This window comes from Rhinoderma darwinii, chromosome 5 (assembly GCF_050947455.1).
Source record: "Rhinoderma darwinii isolate aRhiDar2 chromosome 5, aRhiDar2.hap1, whole genome shotgun sequence".
Lineage (NCBI taxonomy): Eukaryota > Metazoa > Chordata > Amphibia > Anura > Rhinodermatidae > Rhinoderma > Rhinoderma darwinii.
The window spans coordinates 102,666,837-102,694,516 of record NC_134691.1 but is presented as its reverse complement, the minus strand read 5'-3'; the positions used below and the strand labels follow the sequence as shown (position 1 = coordinate 102,694,516).

The 27,680-nt window shown below is 41.5% G+C and overlaps 1 protein-coding gene across 2 annotated transcripts in view; it reads left to right on the top strand.

Moving 5' to 3' along the window:
- Positions 1-27,680, top strand: part of RBBP8 (RB binding protein 8, endonuclease) — a 61,310-nt gene that overhangs the window by 19,251 nt on the left and 14,379 nt on the right. For both annotated transcript variants that reach the window (XM_075826352.1, XM_075826353.1), the window contains exons 8-13: positions 11,404-11,505; positions 12,894-12,994; positions 14,161-14,258; positions 14,833-15,616; positions 16,125-16,239; positions 26,630-26,715. In XM_075826352.1, the coding sequence (XP_075682467.1) occupies positions 11,404-11,505; positions 12,894-12,994; positions 14,161-14,258; positions 14,833-15,616; positions 16,125-16,239; positions 26,630-26,715 (1,286 nt within the window). The remainder of the gene's footprint in view (positions 1-11,403; positions 11,506-12,893; positions 12,995-14,160; positions 14,259-14,832; positions 15,617-16,124; positions 16,240-26,629; positions 26,716-27,680) is intronic.

Genomic DNA, 27,680 nt, shown 5'->3' with positions numbered 1-27,680 from the left:
ATCCGGGACTACTGGTCCTCTGACGTACTGTACAATACACCCCTCTACAGTACGGTGATGAGCAGAACACGTTTTGAGGCCCTGCTCAAGTTCTTACATTATAATGATAATTCCCGTTGCCCACCACCCCAGGACCCCCATTATGACAGGCTATATAAGATTAGGCCTGTCATCGACCACTATAATACAAAATTTTCAGAAAGTTACACCCCTGAAAAAAATATAGCGGTCGATGAATCCCTTGTAAGTTTCAAAGGGAGGCTGCACTTCAGGCAATACCTCCCAAACAAAAGGGCCCGGTATGGCATAAAATTATACAAGGTGTGTGAGAGCGCCACTGGGTACACACACCGTTTTAAAATTTATGAGGGGAAAGATTCAAAAATTGAACCCCCAGACTGCCCCTCCATTCTTGGTATCAGCGGCAAAATAGTTTGGCACCTGATACACCCTTTACTTGGTCAGGGATATCACCTATACGTGGACAATTATTATAATAGTATTCCCCTCCTAAAGTCCCTTTCGTCCAGATCCACCGTGGCCTGTGGCACCATCCGGAAGAATCAGAAGGGCCTTCCCAAATCCCTGCTGGGGCAGACGTTGCAGAAAGGGGAAAGTAGTGCCGTCTGCAGCAATAATCTGCTCTTTCTTAAATTTAAGGACAAAAGGGATGTACACATATTGTCCACCATTCATAATGCTAGCAGCAGACCTGTTCTAGTACGTGGATCCAGCACCCCAACCACCAAGCCTACCTGCATCCTGGACTACAATCGCTTCATGGGTGGGGTGGACCTATCGGATCAAGTGATCAAACCATATAGTGCCATGCGTAAGAGCAAAACATGGTACAAAAAGCTGGTCGTCCACCTCACCCAAATTGCATTTTATAATGCGTTTGTGGTGTCCAGGTATGCAGGCAATCGTGAAACCTTCCTGCAATTCCAGGAGAAGGTCATAAAGGCTCTAATATTTGGAAACCCAGAAGGGGAGGGTACTGCAAGTAATGTGAATCGCATTATTCCAGGCCAGCATTTTCCAACAGAAACACCCCCTACCGAGAACAAAAGAAGGCCCCAAAAAAAATGTTGGGTGTGTACAAGAAGAGGGATCAGAAGAGACACCACCTACCAATGTGATACCTGCCCCACAAAACCCGGGCTATGCATAAAAGAATGCTTCAGAATTTATCACACCTCATTAGAGTTTTAAATTATGTTTTATTCATCAGTCCCCTCTTTCTTCATATTGGCCATTATAAAGTAATTTCATTTATTTCCCATTTTCTGCCCACTGACTAAAAATTTGAATAACCCCAAAACAAAACTAAAAATTCTCACTATACCCCTAGATGAATACCTAGGGTGGTGTCGCCTTACAATTGGTCACGCAAAATTCTCACTATACCCCTAGATGAATACATTGGGGGTTGTAGTTTTTAAATGTTCAATTTTTTTGTTCTGCCTGTTATGATTATGTCCTGCCATAAAAACCAGTTATTTTCATTCTTAGTACTTTTTTACTTTTTGGTGATACGGGCATAGCTCTTTTTATTTGGAGGGTATACGAGCTGTTCCTGATCAGTGCAGTTTGGGCTTGTTTTACGGTTTTGTGCAACTTGTTCTACCCGATAATACTGCTGGTAAAGCTGACAATAATTTGTGGATTAGTGATCCTTTACTGTATCTATACATACGGTGTTGGACACTGCGCCTTTATATATACTGCAGGTGATTGGTTGTTTTGCGCACATTTCAGTTCCTACCTTGCCAGGCAGGGATCTGTTATGGAGTGCCAGCGTCACTTGGCACATTTGTCCCTCATGTAGGGATTGATTGTGCTAATGAGACAACCAGTCCTTTAAAAAAAAAGACAATTATATAGCCCCATGGCTGTCCTTTTATTGTGTGAACATTCTCAGTATTTGTTTCCTCCACTTTTCAAATATATTGCCTTTCCAAGGCAGTTTCATATATTTTTTTAAATTTTCCCAATCTAACTTACTATATATCATAGTGAGATGCTGTTCTTAACTCTACGGATTGACACATTTGTTGGTCATATGCTTTTTTAGCACAAAATAGTTATTTGTACAGGCAAATGCAATGGTTTGGGACAAAAAAGACAAATAACCTAAATAACACCTAAAACTTTGCGATCAACATGCTCAAAATACCCCTAGATAAATACCATAGGGGTGTAGTTTCCAAAATGGGGTCACTTTTGGGTGGTTTCCACTGTCCAGTACATTGCAAACTCGACATGGCACCAAAAATCATTCCAGTAAAATCTGCGCTCCAAAATCCAAATGGTGCTCCTGCACGCTCTGGCGTGGGTCTAAACAGCAGTTTATTACCACATATGGGGTATTGCCGTAATCGGGAGAAATTGCTTTACAAATGTTGGGGTGCTTTTTCTCCTTTATTCCTTGTAAAAATTTGAAAATTCTATGTTTTTTCAGAAAAAAAGTAGATTTTCATCTTCACAGACTAATTCCAATAAATTTAGCAAAAAAACTGTTGGGTCAAAATGCTAACTATACCCCTAAAAAAATTCCTTGAGGGGTGTAGTTTCCAAAATGGGATAACTTTTGGGGGGTTTCCACTGTTTAGGTCCCTCCAGTGCGATGCAAACACGACATGGCACTGAAAACCGTTCAAGCAAAATCTGCGCTCCAAAATCCAAATGGTGCTCCTTCACTTCTGAGCTCTGGCGTGGGTCTAAACAGCAGTTTATCACCACATATGGGGTATTGCCGTAATCGGGAGAAATTGCTTTACAAATGTTGGGGTGCTTTTTCTCCTTTATTCCTTGTAAAAATGTGAAAATTCTATGTTTTTTCAGAAAAAAAGTAGATTTTCATCTTCACAGACTAATTCCAATAAATTTAGCAAAAAAACTGTTGGGTCAAAATGCTAACTATACCCCTAGAAAAATTCCTTGAGGGGTGTAGTTTCCAAAATGGGATAACTTTTGGGCGGTTTCCACTGTTTAGGTCCCTCCAGTGCGATGCAAACACGACATGGCACTGAAAACCGTTCCAGCAAAATCTGCGCTCCAAAATCCAAATGGTGCTCCTTCACTTCTGAGCTCTGGCGTGGGTCTAAACAGCAGTTTATCACCACATATGGGGTATTGCCGTAATCGGGAGAAATTGCTTTACAAATGTTGGGGTGCTTTTTCTCCTTTATTCCTTGTAAAAATTTGAAAATTCTATGTTTTTTCAGAAAAAAAGTAGATTTGCATCTTCACAGACTAATTCCAATAAATTTAGCAAAAAAACTGTTGGGTGAAAATGCTAACTATACCCCTAAAAAAATTCCTTGAGGGGTGTAGTTTTCAAAATGGGATAACTTGTGGGGGGTTTCCACTGTTTTGGCCACACAAGACCTCTTCAAACCTGACATGGTGCCTAAAATATATTATAAAAAAAGGAGGCCCCAAAATCCTCTAGGTGCTCCTTTGCTTCTGAGGCCTGTACTTCAGTCCAGTAGTGAACTAGGGCCACATGTGGGATATTTTAAAAAAATGTAGAATCTGGGCAATAAATATTGAGTTGCGATTCTTGGGTAAATCCTTCTGTGTTACAGAAAAAAATGTATTACAAATTAATTTTGGCAAAAAATATGAAATTTGTAAATTTCACCTCTAATTTGCTTTAATTCCTGTGAAACACCTAAACGGTTAAAGCACTTTCTGAATGCTGTTTTGAATACTTTGAGGGGTGCGGTTTTCAAAATGGGGTGATTTATGGGGACTTTCTAATATTTAAGGCCCTCAAAGCCACTTTAGAACTGAAGTGGTCCTTGAAAAAATAGCCTTTTGACATTTTCTGGTAAATGTGGGAAATTGCTGCAAAAGTTCTATGTCTTGTAACGTCCTTGAAAAATAAAAGAACGTTCAAAAAATGATGCAAACATAAAGTAGACATATGGGATATGTGAAATAGTAGCTATTTTGTGTGGTATTACTATCTGTTTTATAAGCAGATACATTTAAATTGAGAAAAATGCTAATTTTTGAAAATTTTCTCCAAATTTTGGTGTTTTTCACAACTAAATATTACATTTATGCCCCAAATTTTTTCACTAACATAAAGTACAATATGTCACGATAAAACAATCTCAGAATCGCTTGGATGGGTAAAAGCATTCCGGAGTTATTACCACATAAAGTGACACATGTCAGATTTGAAAAAATGGGCCTGGTCCTGAAGGCCAAAATGAGCTTGGTCCTGAAGGGGTTAATGACCAAATGGGCGTGTTTTTACTTTTTACCAACTGGGTGTTGTACAGAGGAGTGTATGACGCTGACCAATCAGTGACCAATCAGTGTCCTGCACTTCTCATTGTTCCATCCCAGCTTCTTTCACTGCACAATCACGCTGTGCATTCAAAGAAGCTGGGCTGGAAGGATGAGAAGTGTATGATGCTGATTGGTCACTGATTGGTCAGCCTCATACACTCCTCTGTACAACGCCCAGTTGGTAAAAAGTAAAAACACGCCCAGTTGTCTATTAAGAAACTAATTAGCATAAATCTAAAATTGCTCATAACTTGCTCAAAAATGATCGTTTTTCAAAATAAAAACCACTTATCTACATTACAGCACTGATCAGATTATGTATGTATAAGATAGGGCCTCTTCAAAATGAATGAAAAAGCCAACACTTACGCCCTGTGCGTTGTCATAGAGACGTGTGCCTTTTTTGTCTGTGCAGCCCGTCCTCCTGGCATGACGTTCCATCCCGTGTGACTTCTGCAGTGGTCACATGGGCTGCAGCGTCCTCACAGAAGGCTGGACTGCACGGAAAACAGAGGGATGCATCGCTATGACAACATCCGGGCGGGTCAGCATTGGCCTTCTTTTTTTTTTTTTACATTGTTCATCCTGTATGAACATACCCATACCATGCATTCCTTTTAGTTTTGTCATCATCACCTTCAAGAACCATAACTTTTTTTTCTTCGCCGACCGATGTATCAGGGCTTGTTTTTTGCACGAGTTATATGTTTTTTAATCGCACAGTTTTTGGGTACATATCAAAAATATTGACTAACATTCATTAACTTTTTTTTGGTGTGGGAATTGAAAAACACAGCTATTCCAGCATTGTTTTTTGCGCTTCAAACTTTACACCGTTCACCATACGGCATAAATAACATGTTACCTTTATTGTATGGGTCAGTGCGATTACGGTGATACCAAATATTTATAGTTTGTTTTTATGTTTTACTACTTTTGCACAATAAAACACTTTTAAACAAAATGTATTTGTTTTTTGCGTCACCACATTTTTTTTTTTTTTACATCATTACTTTTGTCTTTTTCTATCGATGTAGCCCAATGCGGGCTTATTTGCAGGATGAGATGTCGTTTTTATTGGTACCATTTTGGGGTACATAAACTTAAATGGGATCGTTATTAGCTGGATCCTGTGTGTCGGAGACATGCAGGACCATCTTTCAGCCAAGCTGTTAGTTCAGCTGAACTAACGGAAACCGCTTTGACGGAATCATACAGCTTCTGTGTATAAAGGATACACAGAAGCTTTATCTTAAAAACATTTTTTAATAAAGTAAATTTTAACGTTGTCTAAAACCACATAAAATATTGATTTATTGCAAAAATAAAATTCTCTTCAAAGGTGTACATAGCCTTTAAGTTTATCAAAATTCACTCCAACGATCTTGTTGTTTTGTTTTTAAATATTGAACAGTGGGGACTTCATGCTGTTATGAGGCTGTGGAAAGGCAAAGCTGAAAAAAAACAAGCCTTTGAAGCTAAATTTCTAGACTGGCTTAGGCGTTCATTGAACTTGTTTATAAGGACAGCTTGAACACACAATGCAAAGTGGAAACCTTGAGATGAGTGCAAATATGATCGCTTTGCTCAATGCAAATTCGATCTAAAAATACTCAAAGCATTTGCCTGTAATAAAACTAAGTGGAGTTTAGGGAGGCACGTTAAAATAAACACTGAATACTGTGGGTGTTGCATATTATAGGAGGTTGCTACAGTGATTGAGGGGAATCGCATTTTACAGGAGGTTGATACAATATGTCTTATGTCTGCACTGTTTGTTTTCATGACGTGTCCCGTGCAGGTTCGGCTTCTCCATCAGCTGTTATTTCCAGGGGAAGCCACATCTGGTTCCAACTGGAGGTAGATAGCCAGGAGATTAGGAATTTAGTTCTTGCCTTTCAAATGGGTCAAGAATATTTGCAAGGATAAACTAGGTCTCACGGCATTCCAAGCAAAATTGCCAGGTTGGGTGATGATGCGAGGGTATCAGTCTCAGAAAAGGCAGCCCTAGTGGATACTGATCTCCCTAACAGCCGGGAGAACAGCCCAGCTAGTAGTCGGCGGGATGGTAATGCAGGTAAGCCAAGACAATTGATAGTTGTAGGGGATTCTATAATCAGGAAGACGGATAGAATAATATGTCGCCAAGACCTCCTCAACCGAATGGTTTGCTGTCTCCCTGGTGCCAGGGTTCGGCATGTGGTGGAACGGGTGGACAAATTGCTGGGAGGGGCTGGTGATGATCCAGCTGTTGTGGTCCATGTCGGTACCAACGACAGAATAAATGGTAGGTGGAGGAGCCTTAAGAATAATTTTAAAGAACTAGGCTACAAGCTGAAGGGAAGGACCTCCAAGGTTGTATTCTCAGGAATACTGCCTGTGCCATGCGCATCACAGGAAAGACAGCGGGAGCTCAGGGAGTTACATGCATGGCTTAAGTCTTGGTGTAGAGGAGAAGGATTTGGGTTCCTAGAGCACTGGGCTGACTTTTCATTGGGGTACAAACTGTATTCTGCAGATGATTTGCACCTAAATGGAAGGGGGTCCGCTGTGCTGGGGGAGAGAATTCTAGCTGGGGTGGCGGAGTGTTTAAACTAGGGCTGAGGAGGGAGGCCAATGTAGGAAATAAAGGGGTAGTTAGGTTAGAGAGGGGTCAGACTATATTGGTGGGGGGAGAAACAGACGGTGGGGAGAGGACTAGGCAACAAGATAAGGAGATCCTTTCGTTACAAAACAGCAGTGAAAATAAAAAGGCCCAAATGTCAAATAATCACATTTCTGATAGTGAAAGTGAAACATTTAAAGGCAAGTTAAAGTGTATGTTCACAAATGCCAGAAGTCTAGCAAGCAAAATGGGGGAGCTGGAGGCCTTAATACTGGAAGAAGATATAGATATAGTTGGTGTTGCTGAAACATGGCTGGACTCTTCACATGACTGGGCTGTAAATCTACAGGGTTTTACACTGTTTCGGAAAGACAGGGCAAATAGGAAAGGCGGTGGTGTATGTCTGTATGTGAGAAGCGATATGAAGGTGAGTGTAAATGAGACATTAGAGGGTGAAGACTGTGAGGAGGTTGAAACCTTGTGGGTGGAATTACAAAGGGAAGTAAACACTGAAAAAATTACTTTTGGTGTAATCTATAGACCCCCCAATATAACTGAAGAGATAGAAGGTCAAATATATAAACAAATGGAGCGGGCTGCACAGGCGGGTACTGTTGTGATAATGGGAGATTTTAATTATCGGGATATTAATTGGTGTCATGGTTCGGCTTCAACTGCAAATGGGAGACATTTCCTCAACCTGTTGCAGGAAAATTTTATGTGCCAGTTTGTGGAAGACCCGACTAGAGGTGAAGCTCTGTTGGATCTGGTCATTTCTAATAATGCAGATCTTGTTGGGAATGTCAATGTTCGTGAAAACCTTGGTAACAGTGATCATAATATAGTTATATTTTACCTATACTGTAAAAAACAAACGCAGGCTGGGAGGGCAAAAACATTTAATTTTAAGAAAGCCAATTTCCCCAGGATGAGGGCGGCAATTCAGGATATAGACTGGGAAGAACTAATGTCAAATAATGGGACAAATGATAAATGGGAGATTTTCAAATCTACTTTGGGTAATTAGGCCTCATGCACACGACCGTAGCCCGACCGTAGCCGTGTGCACGCCCGTGATTTTCGTGTCGGCCGGCTGCGGACTGTCAGCGGACTGTCAGCCGCAAGCCGCCCGCACATGCACATGGCCGGGCCATTGTTTTCAATGAGCCCGGACCGCAACTCCGGACCATAATAGGACATGTCCGTACTTTCTGCGGTCCGGGTTCCCGGGCCGTGCACGGACCGCAAAAACTACGGTCGTGTGCACGGCCCCATAGAAAAGAATGGGTCCGCAATTCTCCCGTGGATTTGCGGGGGAATTGCGGACGCAAAAACACGGTCGTGTGCATGAGGCCTTATAGTGCAAAATGTATTCCTACAGGTAACAAGTATAAACGACTCAAATTAAACCCCACATGGCTTACACCTTCTGTGAAAGGGGCAATACACGACAAAAAAAGGGCATTTAAAAAATACAAATCTGAGGGTACATCTGCAGCCTTTGTAAAATATAAAGAGCTTAATAAAATCTGTAAAAATGTAATAAAATCAGCAAAAATACAAAATGAAAGGCAGGTGGCCAAGGATAGTAAAACAAATCCTAAAAAATTATTCAAGCATATAAATGCAAAAAAGCCCAGGTCTGAACATGTAGGACCCTTAGATAGTGGTAATGGGGAGTTGGTCACAGGGGTTCAAGAGAAGGCAGAGTTACTAAATGGGTTCTTCCGCTCTGTATATACAACAGAAGAAGGAGCAGCTGATGTAGCCGGTGCCAGTGCTGTTAATATATCAGTTGATATACTGAATTGGATGAATGTAGATATGGTCCAAGCTAAATTAAATAAAATAAATGTACACAAGGCCCCGGGACCAGATGGGTTACACCCTAGAGTTCTTAAAGAGCTTAGTTCAGTTATTTCTGTCCCCCTCTTCATAATATTTAGAGAGTCTCTCATGAGTGGTATAGTGCCAAGGGACTGGCGCAGGGCAAATGTGGTGCCTATTTTCAAAAAGGGCTCTAGGTCTTCGCCGGGTAATTATAGACCAGTAAGCTTAACATCAATTGTGGGGAAAATGTTTGAGGGGCTATTGAGGGACTATATACAGAATTATGTGACAATAAATAGTATTATAAGTGACAGCCAGCATGGTTTTACAAAGGACAGAAGCTGTCAAACCAACCTGATTTGTTTTTATGAAGAGGTAAGGAAAAGCCTAGACAGAGGGGCCGCTGTGGATATAGTGTTTTTGGACTTTGCAAAGGCATTTGACACTGTCCCTCATAGACATCTAATGGGTAAATTAAGGACTATAGGTTTAGAAAGTATAGTTTGTAATTGGATTGAGAATTGGCTCAAGGACCGTATCCAGAGAGTTGTGGTCAATGATTGCTACTCTGAATGCTCCCTGGTTATAAGTGGTGTACCCCAGGGTTCAGTGCTGGGACCACTATTATTCAACTTCTTTATTAATGATATAGAGGATGGGATTAATAGCACTATTTCTATTTTTGCAGATGACACCAAGCTATGCAATATAGTTCAGACTATGGAAGATGTTTGTGAATTGCAGGCAGATTTAAACAAACTAAGTGTTTGGGCGTCCACTTGGCAAATGAAGTTTAATGTAGATAAATGTAAAGTTATGCTCCTGGGTACGAACAACCTGCATGCATCATATGTCCTAGGGGGAGCTACACTGGGGGAGTCAATTGTTGAGAAGGATCTGGGTGTACTTGTAAATCATAAACTAAATTTCAGCATGCAGTGTCAATCAGCTGCTTCAAAGGCCAGCAAAATATTGTCGTGTATCAAAAGAGGCATGGACTCGCGGGACAGGGATGTAATATTGCCACTTTACAAAGCATTAGTGAGGCCTCATCTAGAATATGCAGTTCAGTTCTGGGCTCCAGTTCATAGAAAGGATGCCCTGGAGTTGGAAAAAATACAAAGAAGAGCAACGAAGCTAATAAGGGGCATGGAGAATTTAAGTTATGAGGAAAGATTAAAAGAACTAAACCTATTTAGCCTTGAGAAAAGACGACTAAGGGGGGACATGATTAACTTATATAAATATATGAATGGCGAATACAAAAAATATGGTGAAATCCTGTTCCATGTAAAACCCCCTCAAAAAACAAGGGGGCACTCCCTCCGTCTGGAGAAAAAAAGGTTCAACCTGCAGAGGCGACAAGCCTTCTTTACTGTGAGAACTGTGAATCTATGGAATAGCCTACCGCAGGAGCCGTCACAGCAGGGACAGTAGATGGCTTTAAAAAAGGCTTAGATAATTTCCTAGAACAAAAAAATATTAACTGCTATGTGTAGAAATTTTTTACTTCCCCTTTCCCATCCCACGTCCCCTTTCCCATCCCTTGGTTGAACTTGATGGACATGTGTCTTTTTTCAACCGTACAAACTATGTAACTATGTAACTTATCATTGCCTCGTGTATATGGGCTGATCTGCGTACAGCACCAGCCAAGCTCTGCCTGTCAACATACCAAGCCTTGAAAGTTCTGACTAAGAAGAAACATTACAATAAATCACTGGTAAAAAATTTTATGCAGACCAAATAGTATTTTTGAATTTGAATTTTAAAGTGAACCTCTCACCTGCCCAAAAAGTGCAGCTGACATCACCGTTAGATTGCAGGTACCTCTCAGGTTCTGACACTTTTTTTAATTATTTCTTCTATCCCCCACTGTTGCTGAGATATCGGTGCCGTTAGTTCTGGTGCCCGATAGGCAAATAATGCCTTTAAAGAGACTCTGTCACCACATTATAAGTGCACTGTCTCCTACATAAGGAGATGGGCGCTGTAATGTAGGTGACAGTAATGCTTTTTATTTAGAAAAACGATCTATTTTAAACCACTTTATGAGCGACTTTTAGCTTTAGTTTCTTAATGCCCAAGTGTGCGTGTTTTTACGTTAGACCAAGTGGGTGTTGTAGAGGAGTGTATGACACTGACCAATCAGCGTCATGCACTTCTCTCCATTCATTTACACTGCACTAGCGATATAGTTATATCGTTATGTGCAGCTACATACACTAACACTAACATTACTGTAGTGTCCTGATAATGAATATACATCACTACCAGCTTGGACGTGATGTTTATTCAGAATCCTGACACTTCTGAATCTTTTCTGTGAGATTGCAGCAAAGCAAATTACACAAATAACACACAAACAGGTGTACTGTTCATATCTTTTATTGAACACATTGAGTAAACGTCCACAGTACTGGAAGAAAAAGTAAGTGAGGAGGTTTTAACTTCTCCAAAAGCAAATTGTAAAAAGGTGTTTCAATTAAAGAGATGAGATTGGAAGTGTTGGTTTCACCGATTCTTTGCCCATTAAGTAAAGGCACACACAGCCTGGTTATTGACAAATCTGTTCTTGATTAGTTAGATTGTTATCTTAGTCACAATTATAGACAGACACAATCTTTTTCATAGAACTGTATTTGTCTTTGTTTGTTTTGCAGGCTCTGGAGCAAGAATATTTACATCCACCCAAGTAAAAACAGGAAAAGGAGAGACAATATTGGTTGCTGATACTTGTGCATTACCGTTATCCCCTCTACCTAGTAAGTACCCAACAGCAAAGTAATTTCTAGATTATAACAATAACAACATACATAACAATGTCTCCCTTTTTTATTTTTTTTATAAAGGATTCTAGAATATTCTCTGGCTTAGTGATAAACCTTTTGTTATAGCTGCTTATATCTGTCTTATTTCACTATTGTGGCACTTTTAAAGACGTTAATCAGTCTGCTTTATGCGAGCGTTCAGAATACAGAACTTGGAATATGATATCTTAATACATTATACAAATGGGCCATCTAAATCGTATCCTAAATAAATGTGTCCCCCAAATAAGTATTTTTGTATCTGTTGACATATATTTTTTTCCACTCCCGTGTATCCAATAGCTTTTGTTTTTTTGTTTTTTTTCTAAAGAAGGGAGGCACAACTCACGTCTGGCACTGCCACTAGTTGCAGCCCTCGCCCTGCTGAACAGAAGCACAGCTGACCAGCTGTGTTTGTGTATGAAAATCGCCAGGGCCGGACTCTGCAGCTGTAGGTTATTGAATGGTGCCTGTCACACAGTTACAAGCTATGGCTGTGTGACAGGTGCCATTCAGTAACCAATGAGTGATTTCCCTTACTACAGGGGGGACCGCTCATTGGTTACTGAATGGCACCTGTCACACAGACATGGCTTGTAACTGTGTGACTGAAGAATGTATTAGCCAATGAGCGCTTTCATATGCACTGAAGAAAAGCGCTCTTTATCACATAGGAGGAAGGTTGGCCGGCAGAGGAAGGGGTTAAAATATATTTTATTATTAGTTCTGCCCTTCCCATAATAAATAGTGGAGCCGTGTCCCTCATTAACCCCTTATCAACACACTGTACATTTACAGCGCTGGAAGCCTGTTGTATGGCATAGTGATGACACGAATAAAAAAGCTGTGATTGACCGCTGGTCTCCCATGAAAAACGACAGAGAGCGGAGAGAACTTAGATCTTGGCCGTTTAACCCCTTAAATGCCACTGTTACTGTGGCATCTTGTAGCAGAATAATATAACAATGCGGCCCTCGGACCAACAAGAGTTTGTGCACCTTTGGTTTAAAGCAACACTCTAGACAAAACTGTGTTATGCCTACTGCAGGGGTATGCATGATTCACCAGAACACCAAAGAGCGATTCTGTGTTATGCCCATGTGTGACACCCTGTCTCCGCACAAGGCATAACAGTGTAAAAGATTTGCTGTATACTGTACTACCAACAAGTATCTTACAAGAGTCCATGTTGCTCCTTGGAGGAAACTTGGTTAAAATCTTACGTGTAATTCAGGATATGGAAAAAAACAAAACAGTCTATGTAAATCGGTAGTAGGGTATAATGTAAAAAGATAAATTGATGTTGTTAACTTACAAAGTCTCTTTAAATTGTATTTCAACAGCAAAGCAGGACGTGGGTGATTTTACTCCTGAGAAACCAGTCTTTAATTTAGCTGCTGTAGTAGCTGAAACACTTGGCCTTGAAGCTCATGAAGAAGAATCTGTAAGTCTTTTGTTAATGTATGTGTCTACATGTTGCCTGTCTCTGCTTTGTGTTGGAGCGAGTAAGGCCCTGTTCACATCACATTTGTTATGTATGTCGGGAAAGTTCCCAGTGTATGCGATAAGCATATCTATAGCGCTCAATTCACCCGACAAAGGCAAAAATAGTGTTCTTTTGACCCCTGTTGGGCCGGTATACATCAGTATGCCATAAAACAAAGTTATGGAATAGTGTAGACTAAGCTATTTCATAGAAAGTCCTACAGTAAAAAATGAAAAAAAAATAGTGCGGTATGTTTTTTTTACAATGGGTCCCTGTGGTCAACATCCCATTGTATGCCTATATAATGTGATACATTGCAGCCTTCCGTCTGAGGTATACGTCAGGAGATCCGACAGCTCTATGCAGAAGAAAGAGAAGAGGGGAAGTAATGAATCTGTACATAAAGGGGACCGTACCAGTGTCACATCATGAACTGGCGGTGTGTAGCACAGTCCAACAGGATGTCTGGGGCTCTCCTCCCAGTCCCCTCGCAGCTCGGCAGCTGAGAGAAAGGAGCGGGGTAGATGGCTGTGCTGTGAGGAGGGGGCTGTTGTGGAGAGTCAGCGGAGCGCTGCAGAGCACAGTAGGCAGGGATAACAGCCGGCCAGGGAGAAGGATGTTGCAGGTTACTAGGATATGCTCTGCGAGGATGAATGTTGCTTTTTTGCTCTGAGTGCAGAAATGGACAGCAGATTACATTGGGACTTTCCATTGTAAAAAAAAATAAAATGCATACTTCAGAGTGGTTTTTTTTTAACGCTGGGAGCCTATGGGCGACGTATGTCTATACAGTGGGGTACATTATAGAATTTCGTCTGAGGTATATGTTGCGAGTCCTCTCGACGTACACCTCCGATATAGGCTCAAAGCATGATATGAAACAGGGCCTTATACTGCTAACCTACTACCTTTGCTATCAAAAAGAGACTGACTTTTATGTATATTATGTTACATAATTTAAAAAGTTACAGGAGATTAAAACAATGTAAAATATATGGGGTATTACATTATGTGAAAAGGATTTTAACTGGTAATGGCATGGTAGATGCTACAAAGTGCAAAATACCATGTTGTATGCAAAAATAAAACTGTTAATACTATTTATGCTTGTGCTTTTATCCAAGCAATCCCAGAGTGTACTAAACAATCTAAGGACCAATGCAGGTACTGCTCAGGCGCTTAATAATGACGAGGAGCATTCCCCAAGACATAGAGAGTTAGAGTAAGTGCGGTGTGTTGATACAATTTACTTATAATAATCCACTACTCACTGTAATTCTATTTGTTTTGTCATATCGGCTCTTAGTCAACTTCAAAGAACAGCAGAGGAGAAACCATTGTTGTTGAAGTGATTAAGAACGCAGTGTATTATTTTTTTGTTGTGCTCAGAAAATTGATATGTGGTCATGACAGTTTTGCAGTGCATGTGGTTTATATATTAACTTATGTGGCTAAGAACTACTTTATTGTGCGTCAGGCTTAAAATTACTTTATGCCAGATTGAAATATTACAGTCCTGTGGTGCTTTAGCTTACCACGGTTTACCACAGCAGACAGATATAACTTTGTGAACAGGATTTACAGAAAAATCTGGTTCACAGAATGCAGCAAGATTTCTAGGGCATGCATTGGCATTTTTTCTTAACTACAGCATGCACTGACTTTTCTGTTATGATTTCCCACACTGACTTCAATATAGGGAGAAAATGTCCTTGCAGTTTCCCGTTAACAGTTTCCTAAAATGTCTTGTTTAAAATGTTATTTTTTCATTTACTTATATTATTTTCTTGGCACAGATTCACTGAGAATACACTGAGTAATCCGCATGAATTAGAATGGGACCCACAGCGGGTTTCACCAGTGTTTGGGATGGCCACTTCCAAAATGGGGACCACTACCAAAACGGATACTAGCACTTCTCTCCTACCTATTGGAAACCGTCTGAAGTCCTCATATTCTAACAAACCTTCTGTCCATGGTCTGTCAAAGACTGAAGATGCTTCCCTGGTGACATCAGTCTGCCACAGGATAGAAACAACCTCTGTAATTAGCCAATGCTCAGGGAACAAACAATCTTTAAATAGGAGCCCAAATGACTCGGTAATCACTGCGGTGAACACGAACAATGCTTTTCTAAGCGAGGACCGTGAGGTCTATAAGCAAACAGCAAGCAGATGTGGAAAGCGGAAAAAGGTAGAAAGTGAAGGAGAAGCAAATTGTGAAATTTCTTCTGTTAATAAAGAGAATGAATTTCGCTTAAAAAATGAAAATGGAACCAAAGATCTTTCCGTCGACAAGCCTCTGGATCTATCAGATAGGTTCTCAGGCCTGTGCCCTCAGGAGAAAGGGCAAGGAAATCCTAGAAGCAAAATGAAGCAAACTACCATACAGGAAACCTTGAAAGCAGATCCCAGAGTTAATATTTCTATTGGACATACTTTTCAGGGGAGTTATTCTCAATTTAGGGAGGACTCCTCATATCAAACTGCAGATCATAAAAAGGCAAGTGGCTCTGTGATCCAGGCACAAGATGATGTTGAAGGCGTTGAGGATGACAGCCAGCTGTTTGAGGAGATGGAGGTATTTGTTTTTCTTTTCTGTGTTTCATTGCCTAAGGCCCTGTTCACACGGGGGAGTATTTTGCCGGCAGAAAAAAATCTGCCTCAAAAATCCTTCAGGAAATTTGAGGCAGATTTTGACCTGCCTGCACTGTCTTACCATGGTTTTTGCAGCGTTTTTCACAATCTGCCATTGAGCGCCGCGGGAGAAAAACACTTTTTCTGCCTCCCATTGATTTCAATGGGAGGTCAGAGGTGAAACCGCGGCAAGAAAGGACATGCCGCTTTTCTTTCACTCGAGCTACTAAAAGCCACTCGGGAATAAAAAAACGCCTCCCATTGAAATCAATGGGAGGCGGTTTCTGGGTCAAAGTCCGCGCCAAAAAACTCTGTGTGAACTGGGCCTTAAACAAATGTTTAATAATATTTCTCCTAATATAATATTTTTATTTTTTCATGTTCAATTATTTGGATGTGTAGTTTCTACGCCTCTTTATTTTAAATCGTGCTACTTTAAAAATCCTTTTCAGGAAACTGGAATCCATAAGCCAAAAAGGCCAAGTAGATCAATACACAGAAGTTGCAAGCAAGCATCAGTACTGCAGCCAAATCCTCACATTCTACAATCCAAAGACACAGATAAAGGTATATCATGAATACATTCCCTCCTTAGTTGTGTTATCTAAACATCTGTGTGTCCTTATTGTGGGCATATGCAAGGAATTGGAATTTTTAATAGGACTTACGTTGGTTGGCTTTGCCGAATGTAGATTATAAAAAGCAAATGCTTTAAGCCAACTTATTTGTTGCACTTTCAGTATAGACAGTATGAGACATAGTAAAGCTGTCCACGTTACTTTTGTTGTCCGATCACAAGAAGATACATTGACAATGTAGTGAGTATGAGTTTCAGTGTCATACCATTTCTCGCCTATTCTCAACACAGAGAATCTTCCGTGCTGTATTTTTTTGCTAATTGTGAATACGTAATCATTTGTAGATAGAAATTGTAAGGAAGCTAATATATACAACTTCAATCTTAGAAGCTCTTTTTATGCATGTCTATACCTTTGCAATATTAACACTCCCTTTTCAAGTGGGGGGAGCAGTAAGAGAGACACAAACAGACATGCTGCAGCTTTGGGTAAGCGTTATATACCCCCCCAGTCCTGGATTCTCAGCTACACTACATCATTACTGCTAAATAGTTTGTTTTCACTGTTACTCCATAGGCTCAAACCATTAATGCATACTGCTGATGCATTTGCTGGGCAATGACAAGTCATTTGTATTCCTAGCCCCTGCAGCTTTATCTGATCTCTACAGCTTGTAAAGGAAGCAAGTTTATGCAGGTTCCCTAGAATATTGGAGCAGGTACACCACCGATGATCAAATCTGATATCTTTGGAGGCCTTGGACAATTATGCTAAGTTCACATCATGTTTTTACCATTCAGACAAGAAATACTCCAAAAAAGGGTGCAACAAGATGCCTATACAGTTGCATCCTGTTACTAATGACTTTTATTGTAAAGGAAAAAAAAAAGGCACAAGCTTCATGTACACTCCACCATGTACACTCCACCATGCCAAACATGCTTGTTAGTGTGGGGTGGTCAGTGGTGATAGCTGTCATATAAATGGTCATTCAGCTTACAGCTAATGTATGTCTATGGCCTTCTTCAGGCCAGAATGAAATGTACTTAATTTGTATTGGGGCTCTGCTACTGCTGCCTGTGTATAATAAATTAGGGAGATGGAAAGTACAATTGGCAACAAAACGCTTAGGTTTTTGTCTGCTTTGGACAATCTCTACTTGTTAGAAGGGTCCCTTGATAATAACCAGATTACAAAGTTTCCCTCTGTTAGGACCCCAACAATCAGCATTTATCGATGTAGAATTCTGGCAGTAAGTGTTTCATTTCCCTGCAGCACCACCACAGGGGAAATTAAGCATCACACAGTGCCCGTTCAAATCAATGCGTTGTCTGTGTAATACAGGACAAGACAGGTCCTCCAGCCTGAGAGACACTCTTTATAACCGCTCTCACTGGTCAAGATAATAGGATCCTAAACCTGGGACACCTCCCTATTAACTTAGACTTTACTAATAAAGTAAATGAATATGTGTTCTCTATACTGGACAAACCCTTTTAAAGTGGATGCTGCATTTGCAAGTTCTTAATATATCTGTAGAATCTTGAACAGAAGTTCCAGTTTGAGATAAATACAGCGGAACTATTGTAAAATGGAGATATTCTTGGTTACAACTTGACTGAAAAACCCATACAACTTAATACTGAGAGTTTGCTACAATTGTAGCTAGACTGCAATGCTCTGTGTGATAAATACAGGACAAATCTGATAGGGGGCTACAATGTATCATTGTAGGTAAGACTCTGTTGAACTGTATTTTTTCAGGAGCCAGCGCATACCACACCAACGGATTCCAAAACGACACACTTTTGTTTTTCACCAGGCGAATGGGGCCTATAACTACATTTGGCGTATTAATAGAGCCTAAACTGTATAAACAAGTTTAGCTGTTTGATGTCTGCTAGTATATTGTCTCTACGTAGCTCAGGGATTAACGCTTCCCTCCAGTTTGGGGGGGGGGCGCTTATTTCCAGGCGTTTTATTATAGCAGGAATGCACCATTGATTTACTAGCTGTTATATTATGTTTTGACATGAAAAGTATAGTTGGCATACCAAACTCTGTGTAGGTAAGTTGTTAACATTGGCAAGTTTTGATTTATAACTTGCATCTAGTTTTTAGAAAATGAATAGCGACCACTGTAACAAAATATGGGAAGTGGTTCATGGGAAAAATATAGCTTTCCTAATGTTCCATGACAGATCTGCGTCTGACAAGTATCGTGTTATGCTGAGTATGTATTTGATATGGGTGAAAAAAAGGTTCATTACTATCACCATGCTCGTTCTCTGTTCAAGCTCATCTTCAGCTGTAAATGCAGTCACAGTATTGTTTTACGTGTTTTACCCTGAACATAAAACTTAAGGCCCCATTACTCCCATGATACAAAACAATGAATGAAATCTTCATAATTCATCAACCACTCTTCAAGGTGTGACAGGCTCATCATACTTCTTATTTTTTTTTCTTTATTTAGCATTTTTTAATAAAGCAATGTAAGACTCAAGGTGAGGGGGTACGACCTTCCCCATTGGAGCACATAAATACAGATAGGTATAGAAAATGGGTAATTTAGGGGCTCACAGATCAACCACTGATATGATATATCCAAAATCACATAAAAATTCCATGTGTATAAAGCTAACATAGGCAAACTGTCAGGGTTAAGGGTATTTAAAGAGAAGAGTATAGAGAAAAAGTAGGAAAGAGAAAAAGAGAAGGATGGGAGAGGGCACCCGCCATGCCCCTTATCTCCCCATGCCCTGGCAACAGGACCTTGTAATAGAATTCTTAATAAACTAATATTGTTTTGTATTAAGAGGAGTCTTGGAATACTAGCAAGTAGTGCCAAGTCTTGAGAAATGATTCATGATTATTGATTTGAGAAGTCAGATCCTTGCTCTTGCTTCGTTCACTAAATTTTGTAGAATGGAGACTCGATGGGACTTCATGGAAATGTTTCTGTGGTGCAGCAAGTTTGAAAGGCATAGGGAAATCTGTGAAGGTGAAGATAGTTTTGCCTTCATCAACACACTACTTTTTCTTAATTTTTAAATCCTTTTTTTAATATTTTTGCAAAACACATTAAAAAAAATAAATCTATAACGGAGAGGGATGTGGACCCCAAAACAGGTGGGTCCAGCGTCACGTACACAAAGCATTTTATGTGGTCGCAAGCTCAACATATGTATTACATACAAGTATTATCTAACAAATTTTAGAAGATTTATTAAAAACAGGGGAGGAGAGTAGAAAATGAGAAAGCGAAGAAGAAGAGGGGGACGGGGATCACTTGCATCAATTATCCATACCTCTCCAAAAAAGGTGCCAAAATTAAGCATTCCTAAAAGATGTGCAAAGTAGTCCCATCTGCAGTGCCACAGCACCAGCAAGCCGAAGGAACCGTTGGCATCATCCTGTGTGGAGTAGCTAGAACCCGGTCCCATCTCAATAGCACTTTTAAACCTGGTTCTTGAAAATGGCTAGATATCGAGGAGCCATGAGTCTGGCGATAACCTAAGCTTTTGGTCAGCGCAGAGAAGTTCAAATCCCTTTCCCAGTTAAAAAGCAAGGGTGGAAATTGCTGATCTGGAGGGGACCCCTACATTGCATATTTTAGCAATAAGTCTAACTGGGCCTGACCCAAAACACAAAGTCTCCAATGTGTTGGGGGACATGGGTAAGAGTTTTGGGTGGAGGAAGGGAGACCAGACAATTATGTAGTTGGTGCCTCTCCAAAACTCTAGGGGCAAGATTCCGTAATGTTATTCATGAAGGCTAGTGTAGGCTAGGAATTCCACTGAATAAAACTGCCAGCATGGAAACATCGATGAAAAGTCAGATCCTTCAAGCTGGGGTGGAATGCCAGGTTCTTCAAGATAGGCAGCATAAGAGAAGATTGTAGCGGTATGTAGCCCGACAAAAAGGTTTTGAAAGCCATTTTCAGCGTGGAAATTGTCGGATGAAGATGGAGACCTGGAGGGGAAGAGTCAAGCCAGGTAGCCAGAGTCAGTGGGGTGGAGCTAAAAGAGCACTCCATCTGCCCCCAAATTTTAGTGTCCTCATACCAATGCCAGTCAACAACTCTGGTAAGATGGGAGGTAATGTAATAGGAATGGACATTTGGTAAACCAAGTCGATCTGTCTCTTTAGGTCTGAAGAGAATGGATTTAACAACTCCTGCAGGTTTATTTGGTCAGATGAACTTGATGAGAAGGGATGAGAGTCTATCGAAAAATACTTGGGGAATATGGATTGGCAGGGCCAGCAGCAGGTAGATGATCCGGGGTGAACATTCATCTTGAATATGGAAAAGCCATCAAACCATGTGAAAGTCCATCAGTCTAGGTCTGCTTTGACTGTCCGGAGGAGTGGGTAAAGTTTACCTGATATATAGCTGGGCAACTTGGGAAGCTAAATTAACTCCTAGATACTTGATTGTAGAAGAGGACCAACCAAAGTGGAAGTAGGAGGACATGAACAAAAGCATTATGGATGATTGAAAAATTTTCAGGGCCTCCGATTTCTGTAGGTTAATCAAATAATTGGACATTTCAATATATTATGAGAATTCTGAGGAGATTTGGAGGAGAGACTAGAGGATTGGAAAGAAGTTTGAATTCTAGAAATATCCGGATTTTGTTGGAGGAAAGGCTCGAGTGTCCATATGAAAATGAGAGGAGACCGTGGGCAGCCCTGGCGGGTTCCGTTCTTTATAGGGTAGTAGAACCCTGTTTATGCTAACCTCTGTGGAAGGGAGAGAATAGTGGCTATTTATCTAGCGTGGTGTTTTGGGCCCAAGGCACATGTGTTGAAGGGTATGTGAAGTAGGCTATGGGACAAGGATCCCCGGTCCACCCAGTCGAATGCTTTTTAAGCATCGGTGGAGAGTAGAAGGGCAGGTGTGGAAGAGGAGATGTGGTGTACTATCAAAAATTATAAAGATTATCCAATAGAGACCCCACTAGGCATAGATGAGTACTATACAGTGCTGTCCCAAGTAAACAATTACAAAAAGATTTATAGAAAAAACAAACTACTTAGTAGGACATATCCAGAACAAACTGGTGTATTATATTTATGGCTCTGGTAATATTACCTGGTTGGCATGAAACCAACCTTGTCTCCATGAATAATATGTTGCAATAACGGGGTAAGGCGAGTGGCAAGAATTTTGGCAATTAACTTAAGGTACACATTAAAGGGGTTTTCCCACGAGGGACATTTATGACATATCCACAGGATATATAAAAAAAAACTTGAGGACAGCATCCGTATGGCAAAGTAGTAAAAGGTGTTTTATTAACACATCTCAATAATAAAGTCCTATGTTTCGACTCCTGTGGAGTCGAAACGTAGCACTTTGGGATGTGTTAATAAAACACCTTTTACTACATTGCCATATGGATGCTGTCCTCAAGTTTTTTGTATCAATTCATTGTCCGGAAGGGATCCCTGGACTTGGTATTTGAATCCTTCTGGAACTGAATGAATATTTTCCGACCGAGTGCTGTGGATAATCAGGTTACAATTTATCATGAATATCCACAGGATATGTAATAAATGTCAGATGCGGGTCCCACCTCTGGGACCCGCACCTATATCTAGAACGGGGCCCCTAAACCCCGTTCCACCTCTGTGTGTTGGCTGATTTCCGACCATGAAGGTGAAAACAGCGTAGTTCGCTGAGCTACGCTGTTTTCGTAAGCCCCATAGAACTGAATGGTAGTTACGGAAACAGCGTAACTCGCATGCTACTCTGGTTCCGTAACTGCTATTCACTACTATGGGAGCTACGGAAACAGCGTAGCTCTGTTTTCGTAACTCCCGACCATAAAGTCCGGAAGTGGCCGGGACTCAACGATAGTAGACAAAGCTAGAACGGGAGCCCCGTTCTAGAAATAGGTGGTACCCGCATCCATCTGACATTTGTGACATATCCTGTTGATATGTCATAAACATCCCTCGTGGGAAAACACCTTTAAGGAGGGGAGATAGGTCTATAGTTGAGACATTGCATTTGATCCTTACCCTCTTTGGGTATGACAGATATGTAGGCTCGAAGAGAATCAATCTGGAGCGAGTGGCCTTGGGAAGGGGAGTTAAACGGGTTAAGAAAACGAGTATGCAGGATGGGATAGAAGAATTTTAAAGTAGGGGAGGCTTAGGCTGTCCGGGCCTGGGGCCTTGCCTATCTGCAAAATTGTGATGGCCATCTGCAATTCAATAACAGAGATGGAAGTTTCCTATATGGAATTGCTGTGGGAGTCCGGATCATGCCAAGTAGTCATGAATTGTTTGTTGTCATTTTACTGGGTTGATTGAGGTCATATAGAGATGAATAATAAGGGTGGAATGTTTCTGCAATCTGTGACTATAATGGAAGGCTTTTGATCCAAGAGAGGAGACATTTTGGGGGACCAAAACAAGGGCTCACTGTATCATGAAAGCTCTTGCCAAAGTCTTACTCGGTTTGATCCAAACTCTTAAAAATATCAGCAACATTTCACCAAAGAGGCACTGGCATGGGAGAGGGTTAAGGATTTAAGCTTCTCACGTAGGAGGCACAGTTATTCCCTTACCACCATGGCTATTGAGCGTTTGTGAACTCCCTCTAGCTCACCTATCTTAGCTGTCAAGGCTGAAAGCTGTGCTCCCTGATCTTTCTTCAAGTGGGAGCCTCCGATAAAGCATTCATGGACTTCCCATAGGATTGCGGGGGAAGTATCAGGGGTGGCATTCTGGGCAAAAAAGTTGGTTATGTCTTTACGTATCTCTTCCGCCACAGTGGGGTCCCACAATAGGCTCTCGTTCAAGCACCAGTGCCAAAAACAAGGTTTGGAAGATGGGAATGCTAAAGACAAGGTAAATAATGCGTGGTTTCTGAAAGTGATCGAATCCACATGGGCCGGGTGGAGAAGGTAGAGATGGCTATGAGAAAGAAGCAGATATTCTAGTCAGAAGTATACATTATGTGGATGAGAGAAAAAAGTATAATTTGATCTGATAGATGAGAGGTGCGCCACTTGTCAATGAGTTTAAATTCTTGCAAGGAGCGTTTAGCCCTACATAGCAGTATTGAGGAGATGAGAAGTACCACTGGAAGTGTTCAGTAAAGGTTCCAAGGCCATGTTAAGATCCCCCCCCCCCCCCCCCAAACCACCACCCTTCCAAGAAACCGTCGATCTCTCTGAGTGACTCTCCAGAAAAGCAGGTTGGCGGTTATTTGGAAGGTAGACCGAACCATAAGTGTTGATGGAATCCACCATTTTACCTTTCACGAAAACGTAGCGACCTGCCTCATTGAAGTGACAATCCAAGAACTTCCAGGGAGTGTTACAAGATATCAAGATAGAGTCCCTTGCTTTTAAAATCAGAAGCACAGCTATGATGGACATCTAGGATTTTTAATTTTTTTATTTTTTTTGAAAGCCAAGGTATTTGATCACTGCAAAAATGCGTCTTCTGCAAAAGGACAACAGAATCTCGCTTTTTCTAGAGCAAGCAAGGAGGATGGATCGTTTTTTGAGGAGAATTCACCCCCAAGCATTCAGCAACACAATGTTTATCCAGTCCATGTGCACACGAGAAGAGGGGGGGGGGCAGTACAACCACACACAAGAAAAAGGGTGGGAGCAGAGGGAGGGATTGGGAAGACTATGGAAGAGAGCTCAGAGGAAAAAATAGGATACCTGTATACCATGGAGTGCCCCAAACCGGGCAGAGAATACAAGGGGAGAAGGAAAGGAGAGAGCCCAGCGGCTCACGCACACAGTCCGGCATTAAAAGAGGGGTGCATACTCATGATCATGACTCCAACAGGGGGGCAGACACCTGAGCGAATACAGCATACAATTATGGGAATGGGGGGTTTCCCCTGAAACCGTAAAACCGGAGGCTATGAGTTAAGGAATGGCATGCCCAAGGGAAATGAAATTAGGCAGCATAAGTCTGCAGCTCAAATTAAGTGGAAAAGGTCAGGGGTGATAATGAGCAATGCTTGTGACAGTCAAGGGTGGTTTACCTAGGGGAATCCCTTGCAGGGGCAAAGATGGCAGACGGAAGATAGGGACCCAATTACAGGGTGGGTCAAGTAAATGGGATATGCATCTGCACCCCACCGGAAAGACCAAGTATCCAACCCTATATACCCAAAACCATGGAGCACCTGCAAAGAAAAACATGGAAAATGTCTGAGCAATGCAATCTCAAACAGGACTAAAACACCATAGGGCAACTGGGTGGGCATTCTATTTCCGGGGCCATTATAAAATCGTTGGAGCGCTGTACAGTCCATGAGTGTCTGTTTCCTTGGAAGCATCCCTAGGACTCAGGACTACAGGTGCCCTAAAGGCTAATAGACCTAAGGGGCACAGTCAGCAAAACAACTAAGCAAAAAGGTTGAACATGCGAGGAGGCAGTCCGTCTGACCACCCCATGCGGTCATTACTGCCCCGTACTGAGATTGTCCTGGGCCATCTCAGGGCATGCAAGCCAGTCAGAGAATATATGACTGGAAGGGAATGATATATGGTTCAAAATAAGGAGGATACTCACGCCACCAATGGAATAGCAGGTATGGCGGTTCAAACAGTCGGTGGTAACTCCGGTGCCACCATGCGGGAGTCCAGGAGTGGCTCAGGGCCAGCCAATTGAGATGAAGGAGATTTGACCAGAGTGGAAAACTTGCCATTCTCTGTTGCTTCAGAGGTCGAATGATAGGACCTGGGAGGGTCCCATCGGGAACCAGGACCAGAGTCGATCCTGAGAAGATAATGCATATTGTAGATCATCCTGGGACTAGACCACAAGTTCAGAGCCAGACTTGTGCGTGATTATGTGAAAGGGGTTGCTTATCGGTAAGAGGCTCCTGTCTCATAAACCTTATCTAGGAGAGGATTAACTGTTCTTCTCATGTTGAGCAGGAGACATCAGGAAGAAGATTGATGGAGACTACGTTGTACATGAAGGACCCATATCCCAAGCCATGCGGACAATTTACTCCTTCTGTTGAAAGAAATGGACAAGCCACAAAATATCTTGTGCAATCCTGAAGCCTAGGACCCTTGACTCAAAGGACCCTGTCAAGTGCCAGGTTTGAGTCCTCCATCTTATAAAGCAACCAGTTTAATATAGAGGTGACAGACTTGTACAGGACATCGTTGCCCACTGATTGCCTACGGTTCTTGACATAGTTGAAGTGAAGAGTGACGTCCCGCGCCATGAGATGGCAGTCTCAGTCTATCTCATTTCTTCTCTGATGTGTTTGAGATATCGTGAAAGAGGCCGTTGAAATTGTCAGCTTGGTGTCCTACATGACGGTCCTCTAGGCGGGCAAACTGGGCCTCCAGGTCAGCGCGGATAGGCATGTCCTGTAGCAGTTATTTCAGCTCCCGGAGCATGGGGGCCTCCAACATAGAAACTGGGCTGTGAGAGGCGGAAGAACCATCAGGATGAAAGGATGCTTCTCGATTCTGCGAGGCAAAAATCAGTTGAATGAGAGTGCTCGGGCTAGGAGGAGGTCTCTTTGCCTGCGACTTGGATGCAACTGATGTAGGTAATATGATGGGCCTGAGCAAAGTCTCCCAGGGAAACTCAAGAAAAGCAGGCTACCGAGGTTGCTGGTGTGGCAGGAGGTTTAGGCTCGGTCTTTTTTCCTTTTGGCATAGTTTATGGAGAGGATTGAACTATAACCTAGTCCCTGTGTTGTTAGCTGTTATCACAGAGCACAAGCAAAACACCGCCTCCCCCTACCATGTCCAAGTTACGTCCCCCACGCATACTTCTTTTTGATTATGTCTGTGGAAGTCTTCAAAAAAATAAAAAGGTTCTCCTATGTGTCCTGTGAAATTTAGCATTGGAATATGGTGTACGTACAGAGTCTGACACTGTTCGTACTTGTTGGACCTTATCCGAGTGTGTAGGGACACCCACTTAGACAAGAAGAATGGTAACCCCCAGTTGTCAAATTTAGTTACACATTTCCAAGAGGATTGAAAGAGAATCGGCACAATGTAGAGTCCTAACAAAAGGTGCTCTAGAACAGTTTTTTTTTATTGGGAATATAAGTATTTACTGAAACAGACGTGTTAGAAGAGCTCAAATAAACATATTTCAGGGGGCTATTTAATGGACAGTGCATCTTGACATGTACAATTGAAATCTAAACTTTTCTGTCCAGGCTGTAGAAGATCTAAAACATACTTGTGTTATATGTTGGTTATCTCAGTTCAGTTATAAGATTACCATACTGTGTCTAGACATTGTCTAACTTATTGTATTTCGTTTTAACTAAGTTACGGGAAATCATTTTAATGGTCATCGCTGTACCTGCAAAGATAAAACATTAATTGCAGCAATGTTTTCTTATTAATACATAGCTTCTGTGGAGAATGTGCAGTGGAGCATTGATCCAGGAGCAGACCTTTCTCAATATAAAATGGACGCCACTATCGTAGATGGAAAGGTAAGAGAAGAAAATGCTAAATGAAAGTCCTCCAGTGGAATCACAACTTTCCAGGTCTGCATTTCCCGCCTGACTGTATACCACACTGCACTTCCGTTATGTAGATTGTATTTACTCTTTGTGCTCCTGCCTTGTCTGTGCTTTAACCACTTCCTGACCAGGAGCTTTACCGCCCCCCCCCCCCCCCTTCCTGACCTGGCCAATTTTTACGTTTTTGCCATGTGTCAATTTTAAAAGCAAATTGTTGTTCTATTATTTTTCCAACCTACATGTATTTGGTCTTGTTTTATTGTGTAAAAAAAAAATAAAGATATATTTGACTTTTTAAAAAAATATGGAATGAAAAATGTAAAAAAAAGTCGAAAAAATGTGAATGTGTGATTTTAGGTGATTTCCAAAGCTGGTTCGCTGATACCATATGATCATTACAGGTGTTGTGACTTTCCAGTCAGGATAGGCCATCAATATCTGATTGGTCAGGGTCCGACACCCGGCACCCCCGTCGATCGGCTGTTTTGAAGGGGCCACAGTGCTCTTCCTCTCCATTTCCTTTACTGCTCACACTGTGAATCGCGGACACACTTGTAGCGGTGGTTCACAGTATTACCGCTTTCTCCCATTGAAGTGAACAGACTAATACTGTGAACCGCTGCTACAAGTGTGTCCGCGATTCACAGTGTGAGCAGTAAAGGAAATTAAGGGGAAGCGACGATCGTACGAGCATCGCGGCCCCTTCTGCCGTGAGACGGGCCACCACTGATCAGATATTGATGGCTTATCCTGAGGATAGGCCATCAAATTTTGTGGACTGGAAAACCCCTTTGACACCCGAAAAATTATTATTTTATGGAATTTAACGACATATCAAAGATTTGAAAATCTGCTGTGTAAAATGTCTGCAGCATGCAGATGAGTTTTATAAAATCTCATCTTGCCTTGTACTGTAATCCGCTGCAGACTTTGCC